General features: G+C 39.6%; 1 protein-coding gene across 1 annotated transcript in view; it reads left to right on the forward strand.

The window, feature by feature from the left end:
• The window catches only part of LOC124786866 (ATP-dependent DNA helicase Q4), a 145,525-nt gene that overhangs the window by 39,619 nt on the left and 79,267 nt on the right, over positions 1-26,639 (forward strand). The window contains exons 5-6 of the mRNA XM_047254296.1: positions 24,614-24,843; positions 25,067-25,336. Of these exons, the coding sequence (XP_047110252.1) occupies positions 24,614-24,843; positions 25,067-25,336 (500 nt within the window). The remainder of the gene's footprint in view (positions 1-24,613; positions 24,844-25,066; positions 25,337-26,639) is intronic.

Genomic DNA, 26,639 nt, shown 5'->3' on the forward strand with positions numbered 1-26,639 from the left:
GGCAATAAGTGTAACGACATTCCTCTCAACAGTGAGTAGTTCGTCTTCCGTAATGTTCGCACATGCATTGACAATGTGCTGACGCATGTTGTCAGGCATTGTCGGTGGATCACGAAAGCAAATATCCTTCAACTTTCCCCATAGAAAGAAATCCGGGGACATCAGATCCAGTGAAGGTGCGGGCCATGGTATGGTGCTTTGACGACCAATCCACCTGTCATGAATTATGCTATTCAACACCGCTTCAACCGCACGCAAGATATGTGCCGGACATCCATCATGTTGGGAGTCCATCGCCATTCTGTCATGCAGTGAAACATCTTGTAATGACATCGGTTGAACATTACATAGGAAATCAGCAGACATTGCAACATTTAGATTGCCATCGATAAAATGGGGGCCAATTATCCTTCCTCCCATAATGCTGCACCATACATTAACCCGTCAAGGTCGCTGATGTTCCACTTGTCGCAGCCATCGTGGATTTTCCGTTGGCCAATAATGCATATTATGCCAGTTTACGTTACTGCTGTTGGTGAATGACGCTTCGTCGCTAAATAGAACGTGTGAAAAAAGTCTGTCATCGTCTTGTAATTTCTCTTGTGTCCAGTGGCACAACTGTACACGACGCTCAAAGTCGTCGCCATGCGATTCCTGGTGTATAGAAATATGGTACGGGTGCAATCGTTGTTGATGTAGCATTCTCAACGCTGAAGTTTTTGAGATTTCCGATTTTCGCGCAATTTGTCAGCTACTGATGTGCGGATTAGCTGCGACAGCAGCTAAAACACCTACTTCGGCATCATCATTTGTTGCTGGACGTGGTTGACATTTCACATGTGACTGAACACTTCCTGTTTTCTTAAATAACGTAACTATCTGGCGAACGGTCCGGACACTTGAATGATGTCGTCCAGGATACCGAGCAGCATACGTAGCACACGCCTGTTGGGCATTTTGATCACAATAGCGATACATCAACACGATATTGACCTTTCCTGCAATTGGTAAACGGTCCATTTTAGCATGGGTAATGCATCACCAAGCAAATACTGTCCGCACTAGCGGAATGTTACGTGATACTACGTACTCAAATGTTTGTGACTATTACAGCGCCATCTATCACAAAGCGAAAAATGTGGTCCAACTAAAACATTCATATTTATTTTCGTACTACACGAATATGTAATAAAAAATGGGGGTTCCTATTTAAAAAAACACAGTTGATATCCATTTTACCTATGGCAGTGCCATCTAGCCGACCAACCATAGCGCCATCTGGTATCCTCCTTCAAGCTAGACGAGTTTCGTTCTTTGTAGTTTTTTGTTTGATGCTTATTTCGTGAGATATTTGGCCCGGTCACTGTCAATGGAGCACCCTGTATACTGCTTGACTTCTTGGTGAAGGTATGTCTCGAAACTTCAACAAAAGCCCATACCGAGCTACTGAGAGTCTCTCTTGCAGAGTCTTCCACTGGAGTTTGTCTATCATCTCCGTAACGTTTTCACGATTACTAAATGATCCTGTAACGAAGTGCGCTGCTCTCCATTGGATCTTCCCTATCTCTTCTATCAACCCTATCTGGTACTGATCCCACACCGGTGAGCAGTATTCAAGCAGTGGGGGAACAAGTGTACTGTAACCTACATACTTTGTTTTCGGACTGCATTTCCTTAGGAGTCTTCCAATGACTCTCAGATTGGCGTCTGCTTCACTGATGATTAATTTTATATGGTCATTCCATTTTGAATCACTCCTAATGCCTACTCCCAGATAATTTAAGGAATTAACTGCTTCCAGTTGCTGACCAGCTATATTGTAGCTAAATGATAAAGGATCTTTCTCTCTATGTATTCGCAGCTCATTACACTTGCCTACATTGAGATTCAAATGCCATTCCCTGCACCATGCGTCAATTCGTTGCAGATCCTCCTGCATTTCAGTACAGTTTTCCATTTTTACAACCACTTGATATACTACAGCATCATCTGCAAAACGCCTCAGTGAACTTCCGATGTTACCGACAAGGTTTGTATATATTGTGAATGGCTATGGTACTATGACACTCCCCTGCGGCACACCTGAAATCACTCTTACTTCGGAAGACTTCTCTCCATTGAGAATGACATGCTGTGTTTTGTTATCTATGAACTCTTCATTCCAATCACACAATTTGTCTGGTAGTCCATATGCTCTTACTTTGTTCATTAAATAACTATGGGGAACTGTATCAAATGCCTTGCGGAAGTCAAGAAACATGGCATCTACCTGGGAACCCATGTCTAAGGCCCTCTGAGTCTCGTGGACAAATAGCACGAGCTGGGTTTCACATGATTGTCTTTTCCGAAACCCTTGCTTATTGCTACAGAGTAGATTTCTGGTCTCCAGGAAAGTCATTATCCTCGAGCATAATACGTGATCCAAAATTCTACAACTGATTGCTGTTACAGATATAGGTCTATAGTTCTGCACATCTGTTTGACGTCCCTTCTTGAAAATGGGGATGACCTGTGCCTTTTTCCAATCATTTGGAACGCTACACTCTTCTAGAGACCTACGGTACACTGCTGCAAGAAGTTGGGCAAGTTCCTTTGCGTACTCTGTAAAATCGAACTGGTATCCCATCGAGTCCAGCTGCCTTTCCTTTTTTAAGTGATTTTAATTGTTTTTCTATCCCTCTGTCATCTATTTCGATATCTACCATTTTGTCATCTGTGTGACAATCTAGAGAAGGAACTATAGTGCAGTCTTCTTCTGTAAAACAGCTTTGGAAAAAGACATTTAGTATTTCGGCCTTTAGTCTGTCATCCTCTGTTTCAGTACCATTTTGGTCACAGAGTGTCTGGACATTTTGTTTTGATTCACCTACTGCTTTGACATAAGACCAAAATTTCTTAGGAGTTTCTGCCAAGTGAGTACATAGAACTTAACTTTCGAATTCGTTGAACGCCTCTCACATAGCCCTCCTCACACTACATTTCGCTTCGTGTAATTTTTGTTTGTCTGCAAGGCTTTGGCTATGTTTATGTTTGCTGTGAAGTTCCCTTTGCTTCCGTAGTAGTTTCCTAACTCGGTTGTTGTACCACGGTGGCTCTTTTCCATCTCTTACGATCTTGGCTTGGCACATACTCATCTAATGCATATTGTACAATGGTTTTGAACTTTGTCCACTGATCCTCAACACTATCTGTACTTGAGATAAAACTTTCGTGTTGAGCCGTCAAGCACTCTGAAATCTGCTTTTTGTCACTTTTGCTAAACAGAAAAATCTTCCTACCTTGTTTAATATTTCTATTTATGGCTGAAATCACCAATGCTGTAACTGCTTTATGATCTCTGATTCCCTGTTCTGTGTTAACTGTTTCAAATAGTTCGGGTCTGTTTGTCACCAGAAGATCTAATATGTTGTCGCCACAAGTTGGTTCTCTGTTTAACTGCTTAACGTAGTTTTCAAATAATGCACTTAAAAAAATTTCACTGGATTCTTTGTCCCTGCCACCTGTTATAAACGTTTGAGTCTTCCAGTCTATATCTGGTAAATTAAAATCTCCACCGAAAACTATAACATGGTCGGGAATCCTACTTGAAATATTTTCCAAATTTCCCTTTAGGTGATCTGTCACAACAGCTGCTGAGCCAGGGGGCCTATAGAGACATACAATTACTATGTTTGAGTCTGCTTTAACCGTGACCTTCACCCAAATTATTTCACATTTCGAATCTCCGTCAATTTCCTATGATACTATTGCGCTTTTAATCGCTATAAACACGCCTCCCCCGTCACTGTCCAACCTGTGTCTGCAGTGAACATTCCAATCTGAGTTTAGAATTTCATTACTGTTTACATCTGGTTTCAGCCAACTTTCCGTCCCCACTGCTATAAGGGCATTGTGACTATTGTCTCTATAGACTTTCCTGCAGTTTACTGTTACCATATTAATATTGTCATTCCTTGTTGCGTGTTGCCTATTGCTACCTTGTCGTGTCTCAGGAGGCATCTTGTCGGGCCTAGGGAGGTAATTCCCTAACCTAAAAAACCCACACGTGCACTCCACACGTACTCCACTACCCTTGTAGCCACTTCCTGCGTATAGCGCACGTCTGACCTATTGAGGGGGACCCTACATTTCTCCACCCGATAGCGGAGGTTGACAAATTTGCACCCCAGATCTCCGCAAAATCGTCTGAGCCTCTGGTTTAAGCCTTCCACTCGGCTCCAAACCAGAGGACCGCAATTGTTTCTGAGAACGACACTACAAATAGTTAGGTCAGTTTCCACCCTTCAAGTGAGGCTTTCCACCTTCACCAACTCCGCCAACCACCTGTATGATCTGAGGATGGCTTCTGAACCCAGACGGCAGGAGTCATTGGTGCCGACACGAGCAACAATTTGTGCCAACATGATCAACAATTTGCAGTCGGGTGCACCTAGTGCTCTCTGTTGCCGCCGTCAGGGCTTCCTCCACATCTTGGATGAGACCCCCTCGGCAAGCAGACAGAGTGAACACTGGCCTTCTTCCCCGACCTTTCCGCTGTTGCTGCTGACTCGGGGATCTTGAACATGCATCACCCCACGTCCTTCCTCCAGTCCATCTGGAAAACGTATTCATCATCCTCATGGTGAGTGAGATATTGAACTTGAGAATGGCAAGAAATTACCATCATACACATTTGCTTGTAAAAGCAGTACATTTTAATCACATATAGTAATATGAACAATGGACCTCGCTGTTGGTGGGTAGGCTTGCGTGCGTCAGCGATATAGATAGCTGTACCGCAGGTGCAACCACAACGGAGGGGTATCTGTTGATAGGCCAGACAAACGTGTGGTTCCTGAAGAGGGCCAGTAGCCTTTTCAGTAGTTGCAGGGGCAACAGTCTGGATGATTGACTGATCCAGACTGTGTATATACATGGAAGAGGCCTAGAGACACTGGGAGTTTTCAAATAAATTACATAATGGTAAGACAGAGCTTTAGGAACCAGGTTTTAAATTGTAAGACATTTCCAGGGCAGATGTGGACTCTGATCACAATCTGTTGGTTACGGGCTGTAGATTAAAACTGAAGAAACTGCAAAAAAGTGGGAATTTGAGGAGATGGGACCTGGATAAACTGAAAGAACCAGAGGTTGTAGAGTTTCAGAGAGAGCATTGGGGAACAGTTAACAAATATTGGGAAAAGAAATACACTAGAAGAAGAATGGGTAGCTTTGAGAGATGAAATAGTGAAGGCAGCAGAGGATTAAGTAGGTAAAAAGATGAGGGCTAGTAGAAATCCTGCCTTAGGTAACAGAAGAGATATTGATTTTAATTGATGAAAGGGGAGAACATAAAAATGGAGTAAATGAAGCTGGCAAAAAGGACTACAAATGAGATTGACAGGAAGTGCAAAATGGGTAAGTGGGGATGGCTGGAGGACAAATGTAAGGATGTAGAAGCATGTATCACTAGGGGTAAGATAGATATTGCATACAGGAAAATTAAACAGACTTTAGGAGAAAAGAGAACCACCTGTATGAATATCAAGAGCTCAGATGGAAAAACAGTTCTAAGCAAAGAAGGGAAAGCGGAAAGGTGGAAGGAGTACATAGAGGGTCTATACAAGGGCAATGTACTTGAGGGCAATATTATGGAAATGGAAGAGGATGAAGATGAAATGGGAGATACGATACTGCGTGAAGAGTTTGACAGAGCATTGATAGACCTAAGTTGAAATAAGGCTCCGGGAGTAGACAACATTCCATTAGAGCTACTGATAGCATTGGTAGAGCCAGCCATGACAAAACTCTTCCATCTGGTGAACAAGATGGATGAGACAGGTGAAATACACTCAGACTTCAAGAAGAATATAATAATCCCAATCCCAAAGAAAGTAGGTGTTAAAGACAGGTGTGAAAATTATTAAACTATCAGTTTAATAAGTCACAGCTGCAAAATACGAACACGAATTCTTTTCAGATGAATGGAAATACTGGTAGAATCCGACCTCAGGAAAAATAAGTTTGGATTCCGTAGAAATGTTGGAACGTGTGAGGCATACTGACCCTACGACTTACCTTAAAAGATAGATTAAGGAAAGGCAAACCTACGTTTCTAGCATTTGTAGACTTTGAGAAAGCTTTTGACAATGTTGACTGGAATACTCTCCTTCAAATTCTTAAGGTGGCTGGGGTGAAATACAGGGAGCAAAAGACTATTTACAATTTGTACGGAAACCATATGGCAGTTGTACGTGTCGAGGGGCATGAAAGAAAAGCAGTGGTTGGGAAGGGAGTGATTGTAATTCTGTCAGACACAGCAAAGGACCTGGAAGAGCAGTTGAAAGGAATGGACAGAGTCTTGAAAGGACGATATAAGATGAACATCAACAAAAGCGAAACGAGGATAATGGAATTTGGTCCAATTAAATCATGTGATACTGTGGGAATTAGATTAGGAAATGTGACACTTGAAGTAGCAAATGAATTCTGTTATTTGGGGAGCAAAATAACTGATGATGGTCGAAGTAGAGAAGAATATAGACTGGTAATGACAAGGAAAGTGTTCCTGAAAAAGAGAAATTTGTTAACATTGAGTATATATATATAAGTGTCAGGAAGCCTTTTTCTGTTGTGGAATGTAGCCATATATGGAAGTGAAACGTGGACAATAAAATAGTTTAGACAAGAAGAGAGTAGAGGCTTTCAAAATGTGGTGCTACAGAAGAATGCTGAAGATTAGATGGGTAGATCATTTAACTAATGAGTTGGTACTGAATAGAATTGGGGAGAAGAGAAATTTGTGGCGAACTTGACCAGAAGAATGGATCAGTGATAGGACATATTCTGAGGCATCGAATGATCACCAATTTAATATTGGAGGGCAGCGTGGAGGGTAAAAATTGTAGAGGGAGACCAAGAGATGAATACTCTAAGCAGATTCAGAAGGATATAGGTTTCAGTAGGTACTTGGAGATGAAGCAGTTTGCACAGGAAGGATAGCATGGAGAGCTGGATCAAACAAGTATCTGGACTGAAGACCACAAAAACAACAACATAGTAATGTGACTGGTGTTGTAGTTATCCCCTTTTGTCATTAACCTCTACTCTGAGTCCTCTAATAACCTTCAGTTGTGTAGTCCGTGTTACTGCCGAAGTATATTTTAGCTGCCAGTTTTAAGTAGACATATTTTAATAAACTTTTCATTTCTTTGGGAAATTTATTACACAATTCTATTCTCTGATATAGAACGCCTTTTTGAGTTTTTTGTTTGTTTTTCCATGATAAATACAAGCCGAAACTGGCTCTTGTTTCATGAATATGTGTAGAACTATTAGTGAAGAACTCATTTGGTGCAGTGAGAATACCCAGGTTTTGAAAACAGTTGTTTTAAAAGAGCCCTGCTGATAGTTTTAGTTATTACTCTTATGGCCCTTTAAGTTTCTAAACTGTACCCATGTTCTACATCTACATTTATACTCCGCAAGCCACCCAACGGTGTGTAGCGGAGGGCACTTTATGTGCCACTGTCATTACCTCCCTTTCCTGTTCCAGTTGCGTATGATGGTTCGCGGGAAGAACGACTGCCACAAAGCCTCTGTGCGCACTCGAATCTCTGTAATTTTACATTCGTGATCTCCTCGGGAGGTGTAAGTAGGGGGAAGCAATATATTCGATACCTCATCCAGAAACACACCCTCTCGAAACCTGGACAGCAAGCTACACCGCGATGCAGAGCGCCTCTCTTGCAGAGTCTGCCACTTGAGTTTGCTAAACATCTCCATAACGCTATCACGCTTACCAAATAACCCTGTGACGAAATGCACCGCTCTTCTTTGGATCTTCTCTGTCTCCTCTGTCAACCTGACGTGGTATGGATCCCACACTGATGAGCAATACTCAAGTATAGGTCGAATGAGTGTTTTGTAAGCCACCTCCTTTGTTGATGGGCTGCATTTTCTAAGGAATCTCCCAATGAATCTCAACCTAGCACCCACCTTACCAACAATTAATTTTATATGATCATACCACTTCAAATCGTTCCGTACGCATACTCCCAGATATTTTACAGAAGTAACTGCTATCAGTGTTTGTTCCGCTATCACATAATCATACAATAAAGGAGCCTTCTTTCTATGTATTCGCAATACATTACATTTGTCTGTGTTAAGGGTCAGTTGCCACTCCCTGCGCAGCAAGTGCCTATCCGCTGCAGATCTTCCTGCATTTCCCCACAATTTTCTAATGCTGCAACCTCTCTGTAAACTACAGCATCATTCGCAAAAAGCCGCATGGAACTTCTGACACTATCTACTATGTCATTTATATATATTGTGAAAAGCAATGGTCCCATAACACTCCCCTGTGGCACACCAGAGGCTACTTTAACGTCTATAGACGTCTCTCCATTGAGAACAACTCTACAATCCAGCCACACAGCTGGTCTGATATTCTGTAGGCTCTTACTTTTTTTATCAGACAACAGTGCGGAACTGTATCAAACGCCTTCCGGAAGTCAAGGAGAATAGCATCTATCTGGGAGCCTATATCTAATATTTTCTGGGTCTCATGAACAAATAAAGCGAGTTGGGTCTCACACAATCGCTGTTTCTGGATTCCATGTTGATTCCTACAGAGTAGATTCTGGGTTTCCGGAAATGACATGATACGCGAGCAAAAAATATGTTCTAAAGTTCTACAACAGATCCATGTCAGAGATATAGGCCTATAGTTTTGCACATCTGCTCGACGACCCTTCTTGAAAACTGGAACTACCTGTGCTCTTTTCCAATCATTTGGAACCTTCTGTTCCTCTAGAGACTTGCGGTACATTGCTGTTAGAAGGGGGGCAAGTTCTTTCGCGCACTCTGTGTAGAATTGAATTGGTATCCTGTCAGGTCCAGTGGACTTTCCTCTGTTGAGTGATTTCAGTTGCTTTTCTATTCCGTGGACACTTATTTCAATGTCAACCATTTTTTCATTCGTGCGAGGATTTAGAGAAGGAACTGCAGTGTGGTCTTCCTCTGTGAAACAGCTTTGGAAAAAGGTGTTTAGTATTTCAGCTTTACACGTGTCATCCTCTGTTTCAATGCCATTATCATGCCAGAGTGTCTGGATATGCTGTTTCGATCCACTTACTGATTTAATGTAAGAGCAGAACTTCCTAGCATTTTCTGTCAAATCGGTACATAGAATTTTACTTTCGAATTCACTGAGCTTCATGCATAGCCCTCCTTACGCTAACTTTGACGTCGTTTAGCTTCTGTTTGTCTGAGAGGTTTTGGCTGTGTTTAAATTTGCAGTGTAGCTCTCTTTGCTTTCGCAGTAGTTTCCTTTGTTGTTGAACCACGGTGGGTTTTTCCCGTCCCTCACAGTTTTACTCGGCACGTTCCTGTCTAAAATGCTTTTTACGATTGCCTTGAACTTTTTCCATAAACACTCAACATTGTCAGTGTCGGAACAGAAATTTTCGTTTTGATCTGTTAGGTAGTCTGAAATCTGCCTTCTGTTGCTCTTGCTAAACAGATAAATCTTCCTCCGTTTTTTTATATTCCTATTTACTTCCATATTCAGGGATGCTGCAGTGGCCTTATGATCACTGATTCCCTGTTTTGCGCTTACAGAGTCGAAAAGTTCGGGTCTGTTTGTTATCAGTAGGTCCAAGATGTTATCTCCACGAGTCGGTTCTCTGTTTAATTGCTCGAGGTAATTTTCGGACAGTGCACTCAGTACAATGTTACTCGATGCTCTGTCCCTACCACCTGTCCTAAACATCTGAGTGTCCCAGTCTATATCTGGTAAATTGAAATCTCCACTTAAGACTATAACATGCTGAGGAAATTTATGTGAAATGTATTCCAGATTTTTCTGAGTCAGGAGGTCGGTAAAAGGAGCCAATTATTAACCTAGCTCGGTTGTTGAATATAACCTCCACCCATAATAATTCATAGGAACTATCCACCTCTATTTCACTACAGGATAAACTACTACTAACAGCGACAAACATGCCACCACCATTGCATGCAGTCTATCCTTTCTAAACACCGTCTGTGCCTTTGTAAAAATTTTGGCAGAATTTATCTCTGGCTTCAGCCAGCTTTCTGTACCTATAACGATTTCAGCTTTGGTGCTTTCTATCAACGCTTGAAGTTCCGGTACTTCACCAATGCAGCTTCAACAGTTTACAATTGCAATACCGACTGCTGCTTGGTCCCCGCATGTCCTGACTTTGCCCCACATCCTTTCAGGCTGTTGCCCTTTCTGTACTTGCCCGAGGCCATCTAACCTAAAAAACCGCCCAGTCCACGCCATACAACCCCTGCTACCTGTGTAGCCACCTGCTGTGTGTAGTGGACTCCTGACCTATCCAGCGGAACCCGAAACCCCACCACCCTATGGCGCAAGTCGAGGAATCTGCAGCCCACACGAGGGTCGCAGAACCGTCTCATCCTCTGATTCAGACGCTCCACTTGGCTCTGAACCAAAGGTCCGCAGTCAGTCCTGTCGACAATGCTGCAGATGGTGAGCTCTGCTTTCATCCCGCTAGCGAGACTGGCAATCTTCACCAAATCAGATAGCTGCCGGAAGCCAGAGAGGATTCCCTTTGATCCATAGCGACACACATCATTGGTGCTGACATGAGCGACTACCTGCAGATGGGTGCACAGTGTACCCTTCATGGCATACGGAAGGACGCTTTCTACATCTGGAATGACTCCCCTTGGTATGCACACAGAGTGCACATTGGTTTTCTTCCCCTCCCTTGCAGCCATATCCCTAAGGGTCCCCATTACACGCCTGATGTTGGAGCTCCCAGCTACCAGTAAGCCCACCCTCTGCAACCGCCCAGATCTTGCAGACTGAAGGGCAACCTCTGGAACAGGACAAGTAGCGATGTCCGGCCGAAGATCAGTGTCAGTCAGAGACAGAGCCTGAAACTGGTTCGTCAGACAAACTGGAGAGGCCTTCTGTTCAGCCCTCCGGAATGTCTTTTGCCCCCTGCCACACCTCGAGACAACCTCCCACTCTACCACGGGTGAGAGGTCATCCTCAATGCGGGCAGTATCCCGGGCAGCCACAGTCGTAGTCCGATCAGGGGATGCGTGGGACGAGCTCGCCGTCCCCAACAAACCCCCGTCTGGACCTCCACAGTGATGCCCATTGGCAACATTCTCAAGCTGTGGGACTGAAGCCAACACTGCCTGAAGCTGGGAGCGAAGGGATGCCAACTCAACCCACATCCGAACACAGCAGTCACAGTCCCTATCCATGCTAAATACTGTTGTGCAAAGAACGTCTGAACTAATTTACAGAGATCACAAACAATTAGACACAAAATTTAAACGGCTATTAAAATACAAGACTGCCTAGTAAATGCAGTAAAGCTGCTACTTGTGCACTGCTGACACACTGCTCGGCGGCAGAAGGCTAACCTTTCATCCCCAGAGAACAATCCCATAGCTAAGAACTCAGTGGCTTTAGGAATGTTATGTCACCACAAACTTTTGCTGTTACGAATGACTGCAAGAAGCATATGCACATAACATCCTGATGACATCCTTTCTGCTAGTATCTTTGTGTTCATTCAGTGTTAATCGACAACCAATGTTCATCTCCAAAAACTTTGTATTTGTTACATAATCTATAGGTTTATCATCTGTGCTCAGTGCCACAGAGCTGGTTTCCATCTTTTTGCTGAGGTGTATGCTGTTTGTTTTTTTTTATGTTCATTGTTAATTTACTACATACTGCCCACTTGTAAACATCTGTAATGGTTCTGTTTGCTTTCTTTGTTAGGGGTTCTGGTGTTTTATCAGTATGTTCTTGGTGTCATCAGCAAAGAACTTCTTCTCCATGTCTTTCACTGTCTGAAAAATCACCGAAATACAGTGTGAACCAGAACTCCACCAACAAACTTTCACAGATTGATCAGAGATACTTTCTTTGTATTTTGGTATAAGGGTCCCTCAGTATCCATCAGCACAGATGGAATTATTGCATTTCGTTTGATCTCTTACCCCAGTTACATTTGTATCTGTATTGCAGTGAATATAGTATATGGCAGTGCATATGTCAATGTTTGAATGTTTTGCAAAAATACAGGAGACACTGTGAGCAAATGAGGTAAATGAACAGGGATACTACTTAGTAGTGTACGATAAGCTGAGAATTTGGGTTGGCCATAAAGTGTCCATAGATAGCCAAAGCAGTTAAGGCAATTGCTTCCAGAAAGTGTGAAATCTGGCTTCGGGCACCTCCCCTGTCAGACATGTCTGACAGAAACACACACACACACACACACACACACACACACACACACACACACACACACTCACTCACACTCTTAAATGGGCTGTTTGTGTTACCATATTTTTTACATTTTATGCGTCTTTGGTTTAGTTACATCATTTCATAGTATACTGTCTGAGCTTATATTTAAAGCTCAGTTTCTTGTAAACAGCCAGGCTAGTCGCTTTCACTATACTTCGTGGTTGTCCTATTATACGGCTGTAGCATCGACCCACTGATTTAGTAGCCTGCTTATTTACTTTCCTTCTCCATGTGTGTCACTTTGTGCCCTGCTCTAGCTTGTGGTGGTCACCTCTACTATATCCAGTTCTGCGGTGATCAGGGTTGCAACACACGCTGTAAGATTCAACATGCTGTTCTGTATTATGCCTTTCCATCTATATACGCTCAATTTCAGTTACTGATTCCTCAGTCGCCATTGTTATTCGACGTTTCTCATATTTTTCACCCCAATTGGCCAGACCGCAGGTTGAATTTTAGTTAAGATAGTTCTTATTAGTATTCATTGCCATGACGTTTGGATCACAGCTTCACAGCAAATTTTGTGCACTTTTAATAGCCCATAGGACAACATAATATGCAAGTAATAAGGCATACTATATAGACAATTTGAGGAAATTGCAAGAGAAGTTTTATGCGTTAGTGATGTACTGATGCATTGCGACTCTGAGCACAGTATGGCAGCAGTAATGTGGTGATTGTTCAAACTCCATAATGATGGATCATTGGCTCGGGTCCCGCCCATCTTTTTTTAATTTATATTTTTTTCAAGACTTGTCATCGTATTTTGTACATATTTGATTAGAAAAGTTGTTTTTATGGTCTTCAGTCCAGAGACTGGTTTGATGCAGCTGTCCATGCTACTCTATCCCGTGCAAGCCTCTTCATCTCCGAATAACTACTGCAACCTACCTCCTTCTGAATCTACTTAGTGTACTTGTCTCTTGGTCTCCCTCTATGTTTTTTACCCTGCACACTTCCCTTCAATACTAAATTGGTGATCCACTGATGCTTCAGAACGTGTCTTACCAACAGATCCCTTCTTCTATTCAAGCTGTGCTATAAATTCCCCAGTTCTGTTCAGTACCTCCTCATTAGATACATGATCTACACATCTAATATTCAGCATTCTTCTGTAGCATCACCCTTCGAAAGCTGTTCTGCTCTTGTCCACACTGTTTATCGTCCATATTTCATTTCCATACTTGGTTACACTCCTAACAAATACTTTCAGAAAAGACATCCTGACACTTAAATCTATACTTGATGTTCTCTTCTTCAGAAACTCTTTCCTTGCCATAGCCAGCCTATATTTTATATCCTCTGTACTTCGATTTATATCCTCTGTACTTCGACCATCATCAGTTATTTTGCTATCCAAATAGCAAAACTCGTTTACTACTTTAAGTGTCTCATTTCCAAATCTAATTCCCTCAGCATCACCCGACTTAATTCGACTACATTCCATTATCCTCGTTTTGCTTTTGTTGTAGTTCACCTTACATCCTCCTTTCAAGACACTGTCTATTCCATTCAACTGCTCTTCCAAGTCCTTTGCTGTCTCTGACAGAATTACAATATCATCGGCGAACCTCAAAGTTTTTATTTCTTGTCCATGGATTTTAATACCTACTCCGAATTTTTCTTTTGTTTTCCTTTACTGCTTCCTCAATATACAGACTGAATAACATCGGGGATAGGCTACAACCGTGTCTCACTCCCTTTTCAACCACTGCTTCCCTTTCATGCCCCTCGTCTCTTTTAACTGCCATATGGTTTCTGTACGAATTGTAAATAGCCTTTCGCTCCCTGTATTTTGCACCTGCCACCTTCAGGTGGTATTCCTGGGGGCATGCAGCTTTACTGTATGGTTAAATGATTATTTGAAAAGTAACAAGATGAAAAGACATGTGTATTTGCATGAACTTTCATTGATTTCCAATGCTATCCTGCTGTTTACTAATTTTAATTATTACAACAAATATTATGCAACTTTTATTTGTATAGGAAAGTTAAAAACTTTATACAGCACAGTCAATTTTGTCCATATTTGATTGACAACGAATGAGAAATTGCTTCGCATTGCCAGTTTTAGCCACCAATAATTTTTAGAACATTGCATAACACACAGTTTGCTTCAAAGTTGCCAGAAGAAAGAGAAATTTTTCAAAATGTCAATGAGCTTTGATTTTTCTTAGAGGCTTTGAAGATTCTCTGTGTGTGTGTGTGTGTGTGTGTGTGTGTGTGTGTGTGTGTGGAAAAATTGCATTCATTCGATGTAGTAGATGCTATTTGTTTTCCGCGTCTATATGAAAAATATTATCCTGTAAATTGTAATGTTGAAAGCACATTCGAGGGTTAATTGACGTTTACTCTCATGTTCTGGCCTATTTTAATTCACTGTGTTATTGAATAAAGTTATTTACACCTCTGTATACCAGTGATTGACTTGGTCTTTCTTAATCTGTCCCTCATCCTTGAAGCCTGTGTCTGCAGGTCGAAGTATCCAGGTGTGTAGTGGTTCTCAATACTGGAGTGCAGATGTAAGGGATTTCAGAAATCTTGACAGGCTTATGTTTTCAGGAAAACATTATACATTTGATTATTTACTTGACAATAATTATAAATATAATATTTGTAGTGTTAATAAATTTACCAAACAACCAGATAATGTTGGAAATTCAATAAAAGTTCTGGCAAATACATGTGTCTTTTGGCCACATTACCTTTTAAATGTAATATGTATGAAATACTATTACTAGTGTAAAACACTGTGGCCTCCCTGTATGAGTTAAATGTCACACACATATTTAGAAACACTGAACTCCATAAATATAGCTTTAATTATTTACTTGCCTGTTGGCAGCATCACTGCATGTGTAGTGAACAATTACTTAAAATATTGTTTTAAAGATGTTCCTAGTGACAGCGGAAGCACTCGAACCAGGAAATTATGATAAGAATTAAGTAATTTGATAGGCTCAGAAGTCAAGTTACTCAAAGAATTATGTAAATCCAAAGACTATAAGTTAACCAATTCATCTGTAGAAGCAGCAGACTGAGAATTTCTACTTGAGTGTGTAGATTTGGTGCTGCTATAAAAACTAGATATTGACACCATACAACTACAGAATTTATTATTATTTATTTTTATTATTATTTATTTTATGGCCTTCGTTGGACCACTCTAGTCAAAAATACAAAGTTGTAAACAAGTTGTTACACAGGGATACAATTTGGTTCAACAATAACTTAATACGATATTTAGGTAATGTAATTATTAGAGTCTATTCTTGTATGAAAGGTGTTTTGCTCTTCTGTCTGCCCAGTGTTTCTTCATTCTTTCAGATATTTTCTTTCTTTCTTCATCTGAGACCACTCTTCCTGTACTCCTTTTATTGATTTTCATTTGTAGTCTGGTTTGTGGGTCTTGCAGTATTCTGGTTTTCTCTGTCTTGTTTTTTAGGTCATCTACTGTAATTTGAAGTTCTTTTATATCTTCCTTAATTTCTGTGATCCATTTAATGTTGCTCTTGTTATTCCACAATTTTTGTATTATTTTTTTACTATTTCTGTTTTCTGGAGTTCTCATCAGATGTCCAAAGAATGAGAAGTGTTTCTTCCTGATTGTGCTCATGACTGGGTCTATTTTCTTATATACTGTTTCATTTGATGCTATTCTCCACTGTCCATTTATTTTATACTGTTTATTTATACATGTCCTAATTATTCTTCTTTCTGTTTTTAGTATTCTGTCAATTTCTGCTGCATTAGTTGTTTTGAAGATAGTTTCAGCTGCATACGTAATTTCTGGTTGTGTAACTGTTTTATAGTGTTGTAATTTTGCATCTATAGATAGGCTTTTTTTGTTGTATGTAGTTTTGGTAATGTAATTTGCGTAGTTCAGTTTTTTTATTCTATTCTGCCAAGATGGCTTCTCATTTAGATTGTATGTTATTATTTCGCCTAAATATTTAAATTTATCAACAATTTTGATTTCCTGTTCTCCTATTGTAATTTTGTTTACAAGTGGTGGATCAGTTAGCATAATCTCCATTTTTTCAAATGATATTCTAAGGCCTACTTTCTCTGCTATTTCTTGTAGTGATTTCACTTGTTGCCTTGCTTCTTGAACGGTGTTGGCTAGGAGAGCAAGATCATCAGCGAATCCCAAGCAGTTTCAGCTAATATCATCTTTTGCACTTCCAATTCTTATCATCTTTGGATTGTCCTTGTACCATTCTCTTATTATGTATTCCAGTGCTCAGTTGAACAGTTAAGGTGATAGGCAGTCACCTTGTCTTAAGCCTGTTTTTTCGAGGAATGGTTCCGAAATTTATCCTCTAAACTTCACTTTTGATTTGGTGTTGGTTAGAGTGAGTTGTATTATTTTAATTAGTTTTGGATGGAGTCCTAGATTTCTTAAAATTTTTAATACTGAAGGTCTCTGGAGACAGTCATATGCCTTCTTAAAATCTACAAATGTTATTGCCAGAGGTTTGTTCCATTTCTTGTAGTATGCCATAATCAATTTTAAACTAATTATCTGTTCTGCACAGCTTCTCCATGGTCTGAAACCTCCATGATATTCCCCTAACTCCTGTTCTAATTGCTCCTTGATTCTTTCATATAGGATCTTGGATAGAATTTTGTATGTGCAATCTAGGAGAGAGATTCCTCTGTAGTTGTCTGGGTTGCTCTTATCTCCCTTTTTGTATAGTGGGTGGATGATAGCTCTGGTCCAATGTTTGGGAAATCGTTCTGTTACCCAAATTTTTGTTAGAGCCATATGTAAGGAGGTCTTGACTGTGTCACTTGCATATTTCCACATTTCCATAAAAACCTTATCTTCTCCACATGCCTTATAATTTTTTTGTTCTTGAAGAATTTTTTCTACTTCTTGGAAAGTTGGAGGGTCTAGTTCATTAGGTTTGGTTTTATTGGGGTATTTATGTTGATTTGTAAGGGTTCTTTGGGTTCCACGCAATTCAGAAGTTCGTTAAATGCTTTTGCCATGATTTCTGCATTTTCATTGTTACTGTGTGTCATTCTTTCATCTTCATCTTTCAGTATTATTGTAGGGGCCTCATATCGTTGTAGTTGTTTCCCAAAGATTTTATAGTAGTTCATGGAGTTGGTTTTATGGTAATTACCTTCTATAGAGTTTATAATATCTTTATGAAATCCTCTCTTGATTCTTCTAATATTTTGTGTGAATTTTTTTCTTTCATTTTTTAGGTTGATGGCATTTTCTTCAGTTTTATGTGTTTGAAACTTTAACTATGCTTGGTGTTAATCTTCATGGAATTTTGTCACATTCTGATGTCCACCATACATGTTTCCTTCGTGGATTCAAGGGAGCTAGATTCTCTGCTTCTTTTTTAAGATTAGGCACTAGTTGTTCTAGATCATCTGTTAATTTGATGGTTTGTGTTATTTGTTGGTACTTATTATTTTTAATTAGCTGATGTGGGTCAAACCTCCTTTTTATTTTATTAGTTTTTCTGGTCCTCTTTTTTAATGGAGTGAATTTGATTTTAATTTTAACCATATAATGGTCTGAGCCTGTGTCTACTCCTCTCAGTACTTTAACATTGTGGATCTCCTTATGAAAATTTTTGTCCATACAGACATGGTCTAGCTGCCACTCACCCTTCCTCCAGTCTGGATGTTTCCATGTTTTAAGTTTACTTGGCTTCCTCTAAAGTATGTTGATTTAGATATGAGGTTGTTTTCTCTGCAGAGTTCTACAAGTCTTTGACCGTTTTTGTTCGTAAATTTATGTAGACTCCATTTTCCAATTATATCTTTATATTTCCGTTCTTTTCCCAACTTAGCATTGAAATCTCCCAATAAGATTTTTACATTGTTTTTATTTACTCTGTTCACAGTTTGTTCTAGAAGGTCCCAAAATTTATCTACATCTTCCTTTGTTTTTGTTAGACAATTTTTTTCATTTGTTGGGGCATGAGCATTCATTATTGTATAAGTTTTATTCATTGTTTTAAAGCTTAGATTAGCAATTCTTGGTGATAATGCTTGGAAATCCGTTACTGAATCTATTATTTTTGTGTTTACTAAAAACCCTGTTCCAAACTGGGGACATTGTTTCATTGCCCTCGGTCCTGGTTTCCCATTATAAATTCTGTATCCTTGTGATTCGAATGGGTCCTCTGTGGTGTTTCTCATTTCTTGGATCCCTGTTATTAAAATTTTTTGTTTATTTAGTTCATCTGTGAGCTCCTTGAGTTTTCCGGTCTGAAGTAGTGAATTTATGTTGTGTGTTGCTATATAATTTATTTGCTCATGTTTACTCTTCTTTTAGTGTTTTAGTGTGCATTTGGATGGTTGCAAACGCTCCGATTCGTTGCTATCTTCTAGTTGACTACCCACCGAATCCGATGTAGCCTTTTCCTGTCTTTTTGAGCGGGATGGTGGAATTTTTTTTTCCTAAAAGGCCTTTCCGTTTTTTACTTTTGATGGTTGTCAATTTTAGTTGGAGCAAGCTCCGATCTACAACTATGGTTGTTAACTGCAGAGGGATTTTTTAACACTACACATTCTGTTTTCAAAAGACCTGAGGATGTAGGTATTTGTGTGCTAGAAAAAGAAAAAGTTTGTTAGAATGCTATGGCATGCAATCTTGTTGTGCATCACTTACTGTGTACAGGTGTAAGTAAAGGACTGTATAACATGATTTGCATTTGATAGTTCTTGTGCTCTGTATTATTATTCTGTAACCTCACAGTTTTAGAGTGCATATTTTATTCACACGTGCTTCACGGTACTAACTAACATAATTAATGGCTTACCATTAGAAGTGAACTGCGACATGGATTCAGCTGATTAACCCTTTTGGGGCTGCGAGGGTTGAGCGTCCTGCTTGCCTGTCTGGCTGACAGGGGTAAACATATCGGGTATCGGACCAGCCGATGGCTGACTCAGCTGACAAGCACTGCTGGCTACAGCCATTGTCGGCTAATTGCAAGTTCAACACACTAAGAACCATTCTTTGATAATACTCTTTATAAAATCTGTATCACTCTGTAAGGTCACTGTGGTTCAGTTTCTGAGAACGATGAAAGAGAAGTTTGAAAACTAACACACACTTTGTAGTATAAGCTTATCCTGAGCTGAGAAAAAAGTACTTTAGAAAAATGAAAAACTTTTGTGTTTATTACTGAAAAATTCTGTAACTTGCTATTTAGACTACCAATGTATTTGTCTGTAACCCATTAAAATTTCATTGACACCAGGCGAATACATTTTAAGATGTATATGTTTAAAGTGAGCAATTCCTAGTGAAGGTGCCCGAAACTTGGGCCAACGGTTCTTACTATAATCATAAATAAAGAATAACTATTGAACTTTAAAAGCATATTGTGTGTCACACTGAATTAAACATCAGAAACTTCAGTACAACTCATTTTGCGATAAGCATATTGCTTTGTTTATAATTGAAGTCTAAACTCGATTCTCCATAATAAAAAATTTGAGAATAAGATTCTACCTTCTTCACTGTTCCCTCTTTCAGTTTGTTGCATTCTGTAAAATTTAGTTTTGTGGTTGCTCATCCTCATTTTTGACGCAGGCTGCTATTGACTGAATAAAGAACCTTTTCTGGTACTTTTTCTTTTCAGTTTTTTATTCTTTTTACTTTCCTTTTCTTGCAGCATACTCAGTCACTGAAACATCCTAATATTTCCTTAGTGTGTGATATTTTTCAAAACATGGCACCATGAAAAGAGCAACATGACAATTTTTGCTCTTTATCTGCCTTTCTTTTTTTGTGGTGAATTAGCAGTACATACTACATAGAGCCTCTGGGGAACTTGTTTTTTGTCTATTGCTCTAAGGAACCTCGAGTAAAGCCCTTATTTATTTTGCAGTCAAAAGGGAGTCTTGTTTTGTCCATTAAATTTATATAGCACCTGGCACGAATTCTTTACAGACGAATGGAAAAACTAGTAGAAGCCAACCTCGGGGAAGATCAGTTTGGATTCCGTAGAAACACTGGAACACGTGAGGCAATACTGACCTTATGACTTATCTTAGAAGAAAGATTAAGGAAAGGCAAACCTACGTTTCTAGCATTTGTAGACTTAGAGAAAGCTTTTGACAATGTTGACTGGAATACTCTCTTTCAAATTCTAAAGGTGGCAGGGGTAAAATACAGGGAGCGAAAGGCTATTTACAATTTGTACAGAAACCAGATGGCAGTTATAAGAGTCGAGGGACATGAAAGGGAAGCAGTGGTTGGGAAGGGAGTAAGACAGGGTTGTATCCTCTCCCCGATGTTGTTCAATCTGTATATTGAGCAAGCAGTAAAGGAAACAAAAGAAAAATTAGGAGTAGGTATTAAAATTCACGGAGAAGAAATAAAAACTTTGAGGTTCGCCGATGACATTGTAATTCTGTCAGAGACAGCAAAGGACTTGGAAGAGCAATTGAATGGAATGGACAGTGTCTTGAAAGGAGGATATAAAATGAACATCAACAAAAGCAAAACAAGGATAATGGAATGTAGTCTAATTAAGTCGGGTGATGCTGAGGGAATTAGATTAGGAAATGAGGCACTTAAAGTAGTAAAGGAGTTTTGCTATTTGGGGAGCAAAATAACTGATGATGGTCGAAGTAGAGAGGATATAAAATGTAGGCTGGCAATGGCAAGGAAAGCGTTTCTAAAGAAGAGAAATTTGTTAACATCCAGTATTGATTTAAGTGTCAGGAAGTCATTTCTGAAAGTATTCGTATGGAGTGTAGCCATGTATGGAAGTGAAACATGGACGATAAATAGTTTGGACAAGAAGAGAATAGAAGCTTTCGAAATGTGGTGCTACAGAAGACTGCTGAAGATTAGATGGGTAGATCACATAACTAATGAGGAAGTATTGAATAGGATTGGGGAGAAGAGAAGTTTGTGGCACAACTTGACCAGAAGAAGGGATCGGTTGGTAGGACATGTTCTGAGGCATCAAGGGATCACCAATTTAGTATTGGAGGGCAGCGTGGAGGGTAAAAATCGTAGAGGGAGACCAAGAGATGAATACACTAAGCAGATTCAGAAGGATGTAGGTTGCAGTAGGTACTGGGAGATGAAAAAGCTTGCACAGGATAGAGTAGCATGGAGAGCTGCATCAAACCAGTCTCAGGACTGAAGACCACAACAACAACAACAACAGCATCTGGCAGATTAGTTCCAAGTGAAATTTTGCTGGTGGTGTGTTCTGTTACCTTTTTATTTAAAAATTGTTTTTGCACTCAGTGCACAAAAGTCAGTCAAATGAAAGAATAGCCTCTTTTGCAGTTCATTGTATTTAAGATGCACTGTGCATTACATAATGCCTGTCTTAGCATTACATAATGCCTGTCTTATCAGCAGCACCCACTAACTTATTATAGTTCACTACACAAGTGTATTTCAATTTATTTTGGCCTGGTTCGTGTTGCTTTTTTTAGGTTTCAACAAAATATGGTCTATTTATGGTGGAAACCATCCACATTTCTTTGTTGTCTATTCATTTTGGTACCGACAGTGTTCCAAAGGACTTAAATTGTTTTTCCCCTTTTTTCATTTTGCCAGGCAATGGTGGTAAACATTTCCCTTTCTTTCCGTACTGTTCCAATGTTGTTGTACATTTCTCCTGGAGCCATAGGAATAATTCGGGGCTTGAATACCAATTGTCTAAATAAATGGTACGACCTTCTTTGAGGTATGGCAATAACAAACTTACAACAGTGCCTGATCTTCTCCCGTTAGCATTTCCGCCCTCTATTTCCATGGTGGCATCATTGTATACACAGTAATCTAAATGTGATTATTTTACACATCACAAAGAACTAAAATTTTCATACCAAATGGCTATGTTTCTTTATTACGTACAGCTTGAATTGGAGCTTTCCTTTGAAAAGAAACAAACTTTCATCTATTAAAATTTTTCTAAAGAGGTATGGCTTCTTTGAGTTGTTTTCCTTGTATGTTGTACAATCAGCTGCATTTTCATCAAAATAACTTGACATGTGGTCAAATTGTTACTAAAGTGCAGTAAATCAGTTTCTACCAGTCTGTGGACATTATGTGAGAAAATATTGGTGTTTGAAGTAAAGAATCTGTTGAAAATATTTGTTTACTTCTAGCTACTTAGTTCTTGGTATAAGCCTGGAATGTACCAAGAAGCAATATAATTCTGCAGGCTCTATGTGCTTCCAACATGCTAATCTGCTGGGCGCTGTCTTTATTTTTTTCATTAAGAAATATGTAATAATTATTTATCTTTTTATAAATGGCAGAAACAAATTCAAATGACAAAGTACAAAAAATGACTTACTGAATCTTCAAAGCCTACATTTACATGTATGCTAAATATGTTCACGAAACGGTGGCATTTCATCATAGGACGATTCTCTGACCAATTATCATTCTTTTTCATAACGAATTTGCTCCTACTGCTTCATCATCTTTTCCTTCTTCAGGAGAAGAATCTTCTGAAGAAGTTTCTTGTGATGTTGAAGAATCAGCAGTATGCCCAGACACATCCAAATCTTCATCTGAAAAAAAGTCCGAAGTATCACTACCATTTATGAGGAATTCCATTATTTCCTTGTCCCGATAAATTACATCTCGACATTGCTAAGGCAATGCAGGCAAACATTGTTGGCTCACCAAATATGGAAATAGGACTGGCCCAGTGCAAGGCTCGTAATCAGAAAGGACCCAGGAGCAGGTAGAAACAGTACCACTTTCTGACATAATGAAGAAGAGCCATATAATGACAGCACTCGCAGAAATGTTGAAACGTGGACAGCAGTGAGTCACTGATTACCTGTAGCTCCCACACCTGGGCATACCTGAATGCCCTTAGCTGTCAGACCTTCCTGCCTATGTCTGTAGATGTCTGTACATTCTAATTGCTGGGCATACATGTTTTCCTGTCGGTGCAGAATGGTTAAGAAAGAGAAGGAAACACAAATAATGTCATTGTTGAATAAAGCTTGAGTTTGTGTGGAATTATGGAGTAGTTATTCACCATGTTTTCCATTTAGTTTGAACTGCTAAACATGATGCAAAATGTGTACAGTAAGAAAAAAAAAAAAAGAGTATTATGAACATGTGGAATGAGAACTGCTGTACATTTTTCCTGTAACGTTTTAATGAGTATTGTCAGTTTTGTTTTACATCTTTTTTTAAAGTGCTTTAACTTTACCATGTCAATATATAAGGCAAGTACTTACAAATTAGAGAAAAAGGAATAATATTAATTATTCAGAACCAAATAACATAATGTAAAGGGAGTTACGTTGAATTATCTTTACCTGAAATCAAAACTGTGGTATCTGTTGTTCGTCATTGATTCACATATTGTCTTCTTCTAAAAGAAGCAAGTAATTTCTTTTTCTTTCAGTTGTGTTTGATAGTCTGTTCATCGTAATATAACGCCACCCAGAGTGGCCACGCAGTTGGCAGCACCATGTCACTGATTGCGCAGCCTCTCCCGCTGGAGGTTCGAGTCCTCCCTTGGGCGTGCGTGTGTGTGTGTGTGTGTGTGTGTGTATGTGTGTGGTGGTCTTTTTTGCATAAATTAGTTTAAGTAGTATGTAAGTCAAGAGACTGATGACTTCAGCAGTTTGGTCCCTTAGGAATTCACACATGTTCATAATGTACCAGATATATGTAGTATATCAATGAAAATAATCAATTTTTTGAACTATAATGTAATTGGATAGATAGAAATCCACTCAACAAGCCGTGGCAGGTCAACACACATGTAAAAGGTATTACAGTTAGCAAGCTTTCAGAATTGGTGGTACCTTTTTCTGACAAAAGGTTTGAAAGAAACGAAGAGGGGTGAAGGAACAGAACTGGTGAGGTTCACAAAACGGGGTAGAGTCTGAAAAGGTTGCCCATAACCTCAAATCAGAGGTGACTTACTGGATGGGATGAGAAGGAAAGACTGCTTGTTAGGGACTGCCAACAATCAGTTTTCCCTCCTCATCTCGTCTGGTAAGTCTCCCTTAGCAGGGGGTTCTGGGTGACTTCCCTGAATTCTACCCCTTTTCCTAATGCTTACCAGTCCTCTTTCTACAACCCTCTTCCTTCCCCTTCACCCCTTCTGCCAGAAGAAGGTGCCACTGGCTCTGAAAGCTTACAAACTTTAATTCTTTTTATATTTGTGTTCTACTGCTGCCACTTGGGGTGAGAATTTTTTTTATCTGTCCACTTAAAAATGTATGGTATGTTGTGCTATGATTAGAAATTTAAACTGTTTGTTGGTATGTGTGAAATCATTACAGCTGCCTTAAACTGCAAATTTTTACTGTTGTCAGATACGCCAGAGGAAGTTTATGAAGCCCTAAAACTTTTTGGACATGACAGTTTTCGTCATGGTCAAGAGGAAGCAATAATGAGGATACTTTCTGGGAAGTCAACTTTACTAATGTTGGCAACAGGTTCGGGAAAAAGCTTGTGCTATCAGTTACCAGCTTATATGTTTGCTCAGCGTAGCAAGTGCATAACATTAGTTATCTCTCCACTAGTTTCATTAATGGAAGATCAGGTGTGTTCTGGAAATTAATTATTTTTGTTAGTGATGATTGTTTACAATGTAAAAATAATGACACTACTTCACATTAATTTGACAACATAATGTGAAAGAAATTACAATCAATAGTTTTGGTGAAAAATTGTTCCTAATATACCATTATTTTATTTTATAAATATGTTCTCGGACATCATGTCAGCTGGAATGAAATTATAGTTTTCACTCACTCTTCTTACAGGTGATGAGAATATCTTCCTGTTTACAAGCAGCGTGTCTACATACCAATCAGACAGAAAAACAAAGGGAAAAGGTCACTGATATGGTGAAGTCAGGAAAACTGCAAATATTGTTAGTCTCCCCTGAAGCAGTGGCATCATGTGTAAAATCAAAAGGTTTTGGTGGCCTTCTGAAACTTCTACCTCCAATAGCATTTGCATGTATTGATGAAGCTCATTGTGTGTCTCAGTGGTCGCACAATTTCAGACCATCTTATCTTTCAATATGTAAGGTAAGAAGTATAAGATTTCTTCACCTGTAGATGATAATCAGTCATTGTAAACTGCCTGTTGTTCATTCAGCTGTTGTGTTCCAGCATACAGTTACTCCATTGACTTAAAGTAATGAAATTTGAAAATAAATATGGTAATGGAAAGTCCTTGATACTCTATAAATAGTGGAAGAGGTAAAAAGTTGAGGTGCTGATTGGATGATAGCCTCGTAAACAATACTGAAAATGTTGCTCCATTTTCCAGCAAGTGTGTAGTACGCCCTGAAAAAGAATTGGAGCTTTCTGCTAGAGCCAGCTGGAAGGCATTGTCTGAAAGCTCAACATTTTCAGTCTTACTCGTGTCTGTCTACCTCAACTACGTGCTGAGTTGTTATTTTTAAGGGCCCTCACATGCTCAGCATTTATTACACAGTGCTAAGAGCGGTATCTGACACTTTGTACAATATATTGGAGGAGACTGCAGAACTGTAGAAATATTGTCACTCACTCAGTGTATTGCACAGCATATTGTACTGTGTAAGGATGATATGATGTTGAGACTTCATGATTTATGTGTGAGCAAACAAGTGACGCAATGACGCTGTGGTTATGAATACATCAGGAAAGACTGATAGAAGGAATTGTCTATTGAAGTACATTCACGGGAGCAGTTTCATTACACATTTAATACTTCTTCACTAACTAGCTGTAGTAACATCTGGTGAAAATTTCACAACCTGTACACGTTGTTTTTATGTAATGTAGAAATGTGGCAAAAGAGTGGTGAAACCTGGACTCCCAGTACCAGGTAACCTCAAAACACTAGCTGAGTAATGTTTCGATTTTGGCGAGAGATCAGTTACATAGCTACTTTTGTGATCAACATAGACGCGCATTTTTAAAACATACATACTAGTCAATCCCCCCCCCCCCTCCTCCCCCAATGAACCGTGGACCTTGCCACTGATGGGGAGGCTCACATGCCTCAACTATACAGATAGCCATACCATAGCTGCAACAACAATGGAAGGGTATCTGTTGAGAGGCCACCAGACAAACATGTGGTTCCTGAAGGAGGACAGCAGCCTCTTCAGTAGGTGCAGGAGAGACAGTCTGGATGATTGACTGATGTGGCCTTGTAACATCAACCCAAACAGCCTTGCTGTGCTGGTACTGCGAATGGCTGAAAGCAAGGGGAAACTACAGCTGTAATTTTTCCTGAGAGCATGCAGCTTTACTGTATGGTTAAATGATGATGACGTCCTCTTGGGTAAAATATTCCGGAGGTAAAACAGTCCCCCATTCAGATCTCTGGGCGGGGACT

Source organism: Schistocerca piceifrons, chromosome 1 (assembly GCF_021461385.2).
Source record: "Schistocerca piceifrons isolate TAMUIC-IGC-003096 chromosome 1, iqSchPice1.1, whole genome shotgun sequence".
In the NCBI taxonomy this organism is placed as follows: domain Eukaryota; kingdom Metazoa; phylum Arthropoda; class Insecta; order Orthoptera; family Acrididae; genus Schistocerca; species Schistocerca piceifrons.